This window comes from Suncus etruscus, chromosome 2 (genome assembly GCF_024139225.1).
Source record: "Suncus etruscus isolate mSunEtr1 chromosome 2, mSunEtr1.pri.cur, whole genome shotgun sequence".
Lineage (NCBI taxonomy): Eukaryota > Metazoa > Chordata > Mammalia > Eulipotyphla > Soricidae > Suncus > Suncus etruscus.
In genome coordinates, this window is record NC_064849.1 from 113681510 (window position 1) to 113692368 (window position 10859).

The 10859-nt window shown below is 39.1% G+C and overlaps 1 protein-coding gene across 1 annotated transcript; it reads right to left on the reverse strand.

Moving 5' to 3' along the window:
* Nucleotides 1–267: 267 nt before the first annotated feature.
* Nucleotides 268–6342, reverse strand: LOC126000944 (granzyme A-like). The gene is made up of 5 exons (XM_049768131.1): nt 6273–6342; nt 3590–3743; nt 2182–2323; nt 1696–1968; nt 268–429 (listed from the first exon to the last, which is right to left on the reverse strand). Exons 1-5 carry the CDS (start codon nt 6340–6342, stop codon nt 268–270), a joined length of 801 nt encoding a protein of 266 aa, XP_049624088.1.
* Between the last annotated feature and the right edge of the window lie 4517 nt (nt 6343–10859).

The window sequence follows — 10859 nt, forward strand, 5'->3', positions numbered from 1 at the left end:
TTATTTATATGATTAAGAAATAGCAAATGAGGGGCCAGCGAGGTGGCGCTAGAGGTAAGGTATCTGCCTTGCAAGCGCTAGCCAAGGAAAGATGGCGACCGCGGTTCGATCCCCCGGCGTCCCATATGGTCCCCCCAAGCCAGGGGCAATTTCTGAGTGCTTAGCTAGGAGTAACCCCTGAGCATCAAACGGGTGTGGCCCGGGAAAAACAAAACAAACAAAAAAAAAAAAACAAGAGATAGCAAATGAAATAAAAAATATTATTATCTACACTGCCCCCCTCATGGTTATATTGATCCACTTGAGGTACTCCAGTGAGAGACGAGTATAGATGCCAGGTCCCTCTGGGGATCCACATTTTCCTGGCTCACCAAAGGAAGTGATGCCTCTGAAAATACCATCACATATCAGAGGACTTCCAGAATCTCCCTGAAAAGACAAGAGCAGTGGTGGCATCAGTATTTCATATGTTTGCTAAATGGATGCTAATAGTATCATTGAAAATGAGTGTTTCAAACATCAAAATGATTGTGAATATTTTAAAGCAATGTTATTTGGTTTATTTATTATTTTTATTATCAACTAATTTTGAGGTGATATCTCTGCTATAGAAAGGAAGTCTTTCTTTATATTGGTTATTTTCTCAAGTGGTGTACTTACTTGAGGGACAAAATAGTCAAATGCAGATGGAATATCAACACAAAGAGCAAAGATTTTATTTTTACTTTTCTTCAGTAGATAATTGTCTTTCTAAAGACACAGAACCAGGACAACCCTTTCCTGCTCTCTAGTGGAGACTTTGCTTTCCCATGTCTCCTTTGAACATAGGGATTGGGATGGAGGCTTCTGGAAGCCCAGGATAATAATACCTATAAACTAACTGGCTCCATGGCAAGAGAGATGCCACTTAGCTGTAAGTTGCAGTATTATTATTCATTCTCAGTGCAACTTTATATTTCCTAATGGAATTCTAGAATCAGCACATTTGCATGTATTTAAGGTATGGGGCCAGGGTTGATTTGCTCAACTGCAGTAGCCTTTCTGAAGCCAGGTCTTGCTGGAAGCACACATTGATATGCTCCTGAAGCCCATTTTGGCCTGGAAAGGGAAAAGCCCCAACTGCTGTCACACCCAGCAATGGTCTGGAGGAATCATAGGGTTCTGGGGATCAAACCAGAGTCAGCTGTTTGCAAGACATTCATCATAACCTCTTTACCATCTCTTTGGTCCCCCCCTTTTTTTTTCTTTTTTCAAAAATTACTAAGACTTGGACCAGAGTAATAGCACATGAAGGTAAGGCACTTGCTTTACACACAATTGACTGGTATTCGATCCCTGGCATATGGTTTTCTAAGCAATGCCAGGATTTATGTGTAAGGGCAGAGCAACTCAGGAGCAACTCCTGAGCACTGCTGGATGAGCAAAAAAAGTTTAGGATACGGGGCTAAAGATTTTGTGTAGCAGGTAAGGTACATGCTTTGTAAGCAACCGACAGGGTGCCAGACCCCATAAAGTCCCTTGAGTTAGTCAGAAGTGATTCCCTGAGTGCAGAACCAAGAGTAAGTCATGAACACAGCCAATTGTGGCACCAAACCAAAATAGCACCAGGACTGTGTAAAGCTAATGTCATGACATTTTTCTCTATTTTTATAACTTACTGATAGAAAGCTAATAGCAGGGTCCTATTTCACTTACTTTGCATGTATCTTTTCCTCCTTTGAGGTCTCCAGCACAAATCATGTTTAGCCCAATTACAGGATTGTAGTTATAGTGTTCTGGATCATTGCAAATTTTTCTGTCTATGACCGTTATATTGACTTCTCTCAGAGTGTTGGAGGACTTGTTGGCATTATTTTGAGTTATTCCCCATCCTGCAACTCGACACACTGTGTTTGGCTTCAAGTCATTCCACGTTTTTGGTAGAGGAAGGAGCTGCACATTTTTATTAATTGTTGCTTTTTGGTTCAGCTGTGGAAAATAGTGTTAATAGAACAAGATAAATAAAAGTCATATTTAACATCAAACTTTAGTCCAACTGTCAGAGGTCTTTTCAAATAGGCATAATTTGTAGCTGCAGAGGTGACCAAAAGAGTCTTGAATGTAAGTGACCAAGTTTTAAGAGGTCCTAAGATTGATAGGTGTCAATCAAATGACTGGAAGGACACAATCCAAGGTGGGTACCTGCAGAAGCTGAAGATCGCCTTCATGTGTTCTTGAATCATAGGATGTATAGGGGATGCATTTCTTAACATTTATTATCTGTTTTCCTGGTTCACTTTTCTTCTGTGCATGAGCCCCAAGGATGACCTGAGTACTGTTGTTTCTAAAAAGAAGCAAACTGCTATTAACTGGTATTGTTTTTAAAAGGAGCTGGAGCTCACTACAGGCAGAGCAGTTTCATGAAATGCAGGCATGAAAAAAAAAAGACATGTACAGTTTTTCTTAATTTGGTGTACTTGGCATAAAACCCAGGGCCTCATATATGGAAATCATACACTCTACCACCGATATATATCCCTGATTCATAAAACATATACTTAAAAACTAAGAAATAAGATGTGTTTTGTTTGTTTGGGAGCCATACCAAAGTGCCTGGGGATTGATCCTGGCTCTGAACTCGGCTCAGCAATTACTTCTAGTGGGCCTCGGGAAGGATAAGATGATTTAAAATATATGACTGTTATCATCATCATTACCATCATCATCATCAACTCTGTAACAAGCTAAACAAGATTTTTTAAAAAGCAAACTTGAGGGCCTGAAGAGATAGCAAGGAGGTAAAGTGTTTGCCTTGCATACAGAAGGTTGGTGGTTCAACTCCCTGGGTGAATTTTATCTGAGCATCAGTTCAAGACCAGAGGCAAAACTTAGGTCTGGGTCTGATACCAATGGGATAGGTTATTATCTCTGGGCCCCCTATTTTAGTATAATAATAATAATAATTAATAATAATAATAATAATAATAAGAAGAAGAAGAAGAAGAAGAAAGAAAAAGAAGAAGAAAGAAGAAAAAGAGGAAGAAAGAAGAAGAAGAAAAGAAGAAGAAGAAGGAGAAGAAGAAGAAGAAGAAGAGAAGAAGAAGAAGAGAAGAAGAAGAAGAAGAAGAAGAAGAAGAAGAGAAGAAGAAGAAGAGAAGAAGAAGAAGAAGAAGAAGAAGAAGAAGAAGAAGAAGAAGAAGAAGAAGAAGAAGAAGAAGAAGAAGAAGAAGAAGAAGAAGAAGAAGAAGAAGAAGAAGAAGAAGGGGTTTGAACAAAGCTGCATAAATGGGGGAGCCAGAGTAGGAGGCTAAGAGTAAATCAGTTGAAAAGTGGAACCACAAGAAGGAAACAAGATTGGAGGGGCCATGCTTGCAGAAAAGCGTAAAATGTATAAGAACTTATGAAAGTTCATTGAGGATTCCCCTTTGGGCTAGTTCTTTGAGGTGGTCTGGTTTTACCTTTCTGTTGGAGTAATGTAAGTTCTCAAACACTTAGGTTTTGTAAAGACTCATGGCCTCACATAAATTTTGAGGCACTTACAATAAACATAGTTTTTTTTTTTCAAATTAGTATGTGTCCAAAAACAATTTTTTAAAACTCAAGCACTCACATAGTACAATGAGCAGCAGTCAACACCCAGTTCACATTGATCAAAGCTCCCCCACAAATCTTTATCTTATTGTCTTTAATGGTTTTAATTAGAACCATATAGGGTCTTGAGTGAGGAGTGACTTCTTGGCCACCAATGATTTGTCCACAGAAACCTGTTACAAAGGAAAAGACAAATCATGTCAGTGTCCACCCATCAGAGTTCTGCTTGAAGCCATATTTCAAAGACCAAACATACTTTATCGTCTTGAAGAGGATACATGGGTAAGAGCACTGTCAGACCACAAATACTTCACAGCTAATAAACTCAGACCAGTGTTTTCAATGAGCAGAAAGCCATGTGTTGGTACGTACCATCAGCACTGATCATAGAGGGACTGTGATGATAACATTCTATGTACCCTCCATTCTTACTGACTTAGTACTACTCTAAGGAAGTAGAAGTGTCTGTAGAAATTGGAAACTGCCCTTTATAATTCTAGCTTTTGTCAAATTTTCAACCCAATATTATTAACTTTTAGCTGTGACCTATCTCCTATATAGTGATCGGGACGAGATGCCCATGGCATTGTTTCAGCCCTGTGATGTGGAAGATTACCTGGGCCATCGTAAAGTTGCTTGAGGATTTACCGGGCTACATCTGGTGGTACTCAGAAACCTTATGCAATGTTATAGATTAAACCAGGAACTGCTATATGCCAGGCAAGTGTCTTAGTCCTTGTAAAATAGATCATTGGTCTCTCTAAAAACTTAGCACTTTCTGCATCTGTTGAAAAAATACCATCTACTAAGCTGAATAACATCTACTATAACTCCATTGTCTAGATTGGATTTCCTAGTTTAATCTGAGGTCCCTTTCAATGAGGTAAGAATGAGAAAAAAATAATATTAATTGAGAGATTTGTATTTAATCAATTTTCCTGGATGTCTTTCCAAGAGCAGAGATCCATTATTAGAGACTTATTGGCCTTAAACACAAGGTTAATCATCCATACAAAGTGCTTTGTGATAAACTCTTAGCTCTCCACCTTTCTATACCAGCCATTATTGGATTCTCCTAAAAGATTTCTCTTGACCACTGGCTGAAACTCGTGGTCCCCTAAATAGGGCACAATTCCTATAATTATTAAAGCGAGTCCATTGTCCAGTTCCAACAAAGTGTGAATTGTAGATAAATAAGTATATTTTTAAAATAAGGTTTGAGGAGATTAAGAGGAAGTGGAAGAATGTCACCACAAGGGCTCTGATGGTACATAGAAAGTTAGTAAGGGAAAATTCTAGAATTAAAAAATATTGGGCTGGAGAAATAGTTCAGTGAGTAGGTACTTGTCCTCGGTACTGTATGTGGTTCTCCAAGCCCAGTCTGGTGTAATCCCTGTATAAGAATAAGCCCTGAATTCAGAATCCTGTCCTCCAAAAATGAAATAAAAAATATTAGAACTTAGAGAAATCAAGAGAACTTTATCCACAGCTCAATTTATATGGTCCAGTGAGAGTCATATTTAGATAGATCCTGAAGGGTTGTCATTATGTCTGCTGAGCTCCAAAAGCCATTATTTCAGAATTCTCTTTCTGGCAAATTCTATGTTTGGTCAGTGCCAATCTCAGAAGAAAAGTACACATCATTCTCAACCAAGCACTCCTAGAAGACTGAAGGGTAGTACTTAGAACAATTAATAGTGAACAATTCTTGGTTTCAACCCAAAATGAAAATAAATTAGAATCTTTGCCCAGAGATATTAGAGAATTCTTTAGATCGTTTTCATGTGTAGGAAGACTGAGAATACTCTTCCAGAGCCTCAAATATTGATTTGCTGTGTCAGTTTCCTTGAGTGCTCACAAGATAAGGAGGAAGGCAAAGCCAGGAGTAGTAGTGTGCTTGTGTTGCACTCAGCCTAATGACTCCCCAAATAGACACTTGAATGCAAGATAAAACATAATTACCCTGAGAATTCCTAGAAGACCAATTGTTATATCAATCAACATTTACATCTCCAAAAGATAAGAGACTCTGGGGAAAACTCGTGGCTGCTCCACACTTGTTATTCCCAGATTGTGAGTCCTCAATTCCTGGAATGTTTTGAAAGATAGTCCTGAATAATCCAGGGCCCATTACCTATCAGTTGGCAATGCTATGAGTTAGACAGCATTTCAAATTGACACATATGCATTACTAAAATCAAGACATGCTAAGTTGGTACAACCCCCAACCGCAATAGAATTAGAGTAGAGTTACAGAGTACTTTGGGGGTTCTCAAAATTGAACTGGTTTTTGGGCCACACCAGTGATGCTCAGGGGTTACTTCTGGTTATGCACTCAGAAGCCACCCCTGGCTTGGGGGGCCATATGGGAGCCAGAGAAAGAAACGAGGTCCGTCTTGGGTCAGCCTCGTGCAAGACAAAAGCCTTACCACCGTGCTATCGCTCTGGCCCCAGTTGTCTTTGTTTTTATGCATATTTAAAATTATAAATTGGCAGCAATGAACAGCAATTTATCTTCTGTAAAGAATAAGGAAGATATTTTCCCGCTCTAAAATAAAAGCATACTCTCCTCTTAGTATAGTTAGCTACTACTATCAATAGTTCATTGAAGGTTTGCTCTGCTTTACAAATGTCTATAATAGAAATAAAAAGTATTACTTATTAATAATAAGTGTTATTTATGATAGAAATATTAGTCTTACCTTGAGGAATTAACAGGAAAAAAGTAACAATGAAGAGAGAAGATACCAAAAATAGGCAGGGATTCCTCATTGTGGCAGACTTTCCCACATCAATTAAAAGGCAAATCTGCTTTATTTGCTGATTGTCTATAAATACTAGAGTACAAAGGATGTGGTTTCTGCTCTGTTCTTTTTTTCTATTTTCAAAGAAATAAAACTCAATCTTGTGAAAATGGTGAATAGTGGCTCTTTACAAGAGAGCACGTTTTCCTTGTCTGGGACTACTGAGAGAGAGCATTGTAATCCAGAGGGCAACTGATGGCAGCTGGACTTGGTGCCACTTAGGCACCCTAGGGAGAGAGAAATTCTAACTTCTTTTTTTTTTTTTTTTTTTTTGGTTTTTGGGTCACACCTGGCAGTGCTCAGGGGTTATTCCTGGCTCCAGGCTCAGAAATTGCTCCTGGCAGGCACAGGGGACCATATGGGGCACCGGGATTCGAACCGATGACCTCCTGCATGAAAGGCAAACGCCTTACCTCCATGCTATCTCTCCGGCCCCAGGAATTCTAACTTCTAACTTTCACTTCAGCAATATTATTTTAAATTTCCATACATGGGACAACATTTAGGAATTAAGTTATAGCTTTAAAGTAAAATCTGGGTCCAAAGCCATAGTACCATGAGTAGTGGCTTGCTTTGTATGCAACCGACCTGGGTTAGATCCCCAACATATCATATGGTTCCCTGAGTCTACTAGGAGTGATCCTGAATGCAAAGCTTGCAGTAAGTCTGGGCACCAATGGGTGTGCCAAAAACTATTTTAATAAAGTTCTAAATTAGGGTCCCAAGTAAATTCTTTTCTAGTCATCTCTTGGGTTATGTAATGACAGGTCAAGAGCAACTAGAGAGAGAGGACTTAATTATTGTAAGCTCTTGCATGTTGATTTCCCCACTCTATGGGGGACAGTTTATTATGCTTCTTCTGGTATGGGACTAGGGGCAGGTACAAGTCAAAAATAGTCTAATCCTGCCCCATATTGTGTTTCTGATGGTATGATCTTTAAAGCTTTAGAAACATGAATATATCTTCCTTCATTCCTTCCTTACTTACTTACATCCTTTGTTCCTTCCTTCCTTCCTTACTTTCTCCTGAAGAAAGAAAAGCAGTAGTCAGACATTCCTATTTAATCTCAATATTGGATAATGTCTCACATCAGCCTCAGTCTTAGAAGGAAGATTGCTCAGTATATTTTCTTTTTTTTTTTTATTTAAACACCTTGATCAGTATATTTTCTATCAGAATATCTTTTTTCAGAATTGAGGATGTGCTCTTTATTTAAGGTGTATTTTTATATGTTCTGTCAGAATGTTAAATATTACACCATCCCTTCCCAGTGGTGATACCCTAATTATTTCAGATTAAGTGGTGGCTTTATCAGAAATAGCATGACCTTAAGAGAGAATCCTATGTAGACCACCTACTTTCTTCTCCAATGTATTACTAGTCAATGTCAAATGTTTCCAGTTATAGCAGTAGAATGTCCTGCTTCTGGTTTTGGTGAATATTTATAGTGCAAACTTAAAAACTTTCCCATTTTGATTATAGTTACTAAAAACTTCTTTTTTTTCTTTTTTTGCCACACCTGCTGATGCTCAAGAGTTACTCCTAGCTATGTGCTCAGAAATCACTCCTGGCTTGGGGGACCATATGGGACACGGGGTGGGGGGGATCAAACCGTGGTTCGTCCTAGAATAGCACAGGCAAGTCAGACAACTTACCGCTCTGCGCCACCACTCCGGCCCCACTTAAAACTTTTTTAAGAAAATTCTAATGTTCTTTTACTATTACTTTTTGTTTGGGGGATAAATCTGGTGATGCTCAGAGGTTTCTCCTGACTCTCAAAAATTACTCCTGGGGGCTGGAGCAGTGGTGCAATTGGTAGGGCATCTGCCTGCCTCGCATATGCTAATCTTGGACAGACCAAGGTTTGATCCCCTGGTGTCTCACATGGCAGCGTTTTTCAAACACTAGTGTTTTCAAACACACTAGTGTGCCATCAGATATTGTCTGGTGTGCCATGAAAAAAATTCCAATTTCATCCATAATATGTGGCTTCAGCTCACAAATAGACCAATAATTATAAAATACTTTATTATTTCTTAATAATAAAGTAATTATAAAATAATTTCTTTGATTTCTATTTAAGATAATTATTTTATATATAGTCAATATAGGCACAGAGTTAAAATTTTTTAACATTTTCTAATGGTGGTGTGCCTCATGATTTTTTTTCATGAATAAAGTTTCTTCGCACAAAATAGGTTGAAAAGCACTACCATATGGTCCCCCAAGCCAGGAGCAACTTCTGAGTGCATAGCCAGGAGTAACCCTTGAGCGTCACCAAAAAAAAACAAACAAACAAACAAAAAACCTACTTCTAGATAACTCAGTGATCTATATGGAGTAACAGGAGTCAAGCCCAGATGAATTGCATGCAAGGAAAGGATTTTACCTCCTATATTATTGCTCTGGCCCAGTCAATTTTTGTATGGAAATATGGTCACTATTTCTCTACTAACAGCTTTCTGAGATATTATTTACAATCTAAAAATCCATTCATTTGAAGCATATTTTGGTGTATTTATAAAGGCATATTTAAAAAGTTGTACTATCATCACAGAATCTAATTTTAGAATTGTGTTAATGGGGGGCGGTGAGGTGGCGCTAGAGGTAAGGTGTCTGCCTTGCAAGCGCTAGCTAAGGAAGGACCGTGGTTCAATCCCCCAGCATCCCATATGGTCCCCCCAAGCCAGGTGCAATTTCTGAGCACTTAGCCAGGAGTAACCCCTGAGCATCAAACGGGTGTGGTCCGAAAAACCAAAAAAAAGAAAAGAATTGTGTTAATGGAGTCAGCCAACAAGAGTCAACTTCCATCCTCCTGCTGTGTTCAGGACTGAGAACCTTTCCCTCAATTGAAGAGTAAGAAACAACAGATACCAACCTGATGACCAGAGACATTTTATTTCATTTTAACAATGCTTAGAATTGCTTAGGAGAAGAAGTGCTTAGGAGAAAAGGAAGTGGCAGGGTGGCAGTTCCATTGATTTTGCAGAAGGGTAGCAAGGGGAACTGAAACACCACGGAGAAGATAAACATTATTGGGGCTTAGAAATGTCTTAGGAGTGAAAAAAAAAAAAAAAGCATCAGGAACTTCAGTTCTAGAGAGGCTGGCAAAATACCTGAGAAACAGAGGGTGAGTACCCTTTACCCCAAAGGTCAAATTTAATCTGAGAGGTGAAGCCCCTCCTCCGTTGAAGGAGCAGAGGCTTCTCCTGCCCAGAGACACAAAAGCAGCAGAAACCCCAGCTCAGGGCAAGGCTAGTAAAAGCTCTGAGAAATAGAGGCATGAGGAACCCTCCTCCAAATAACAATTCTAATCTGAGAGGTGATGCCTGAGGGAACAGAGGCTTCTCCTGCCCAAAGACACAAAAGCAGAGGAGCACAGCAGTGGAATAAATTCACTGCGCTTATTTTCTAATCAATGTACACTAGCACAACATATAAAAAGAAAAAAATACTGCAATGAGCACTATAGGAAAGTACTGCAGAACACCATCTTGCCTAGAGAACAAAGATAATAGATCTGACACCCAATAAGTACCAGCCACCTATATAGCCTCTCTGAAAAAGACTTTAGAGAAGAAATTTGGAGGATGTTCAAGGAACTCAAAGAATCCATGGAACAAACTGAACATAACACAAATAGGAATCAAAAGGACATGAAAGTAGAAATAAGAAAACTCCAAATTGAAATATCAGGGCTAAAAAGCTTGTTAGCCAAAATGAATACCTCATTGGAAAGCCTCGCCAACAGTGTAACAGCTGCTGAAGAGAGAATCAGAGAGCTGAAAGATGATATGCATAAGAACTCCAAACAGAAGAGGCAGAAAATGAGTCTAAAACAAATGATCAGATGAAAGAAAACCCTCAAAGAATATGAACATATAAAAATAAAGGTCTGTTTTTATAAAATAGGGTAGGGCATTTGTCTTGCATGTGACTAACCATGTTCCATCTTCGGCATCCCATATGTTTCCCCAAGCCTGTCAAGAGTGAATTCTGAGTGCAGAGCCAGGAGTAACTTCTGACTGTTGATGGGTTTGGTGGAAGGAAGGAAGGAAGGAAGGAAGGAAGGAAGGAAGGAAGGAAGGAAGGAAGGAAGGAAGGAAGGAAGGAAGGAAGGAAGGAAGGAAGGAAGGAAGGAAGGAAGGAAGGAAGGAAGGAAGGAAGGAAGGAAGGAAGGAAGGAAGGAAGGAAGGAAGGAAGGAAGGAAGGAAGGAAGGAAGGAAGGAAGGAAGGAAGGAAGGAAGGAAGGAAGGAAGGTATATTTATGTTTCTAAAGCTATATAAATAATGCTATCAGAAGCACAATATCAGGCAGGATACAGACAACACTTTTATTTGTACCTGCCTCTATCCCAATACCAGACAGAAGCACAATACTCTATCCCCCACAGAGTGGGGAAATCAACATGCAAGAGCCTACAAATAACTAAGTTTTCCTCTTACCATTGTTCTTTACCTGTCATTACATAACTGAAGAGATG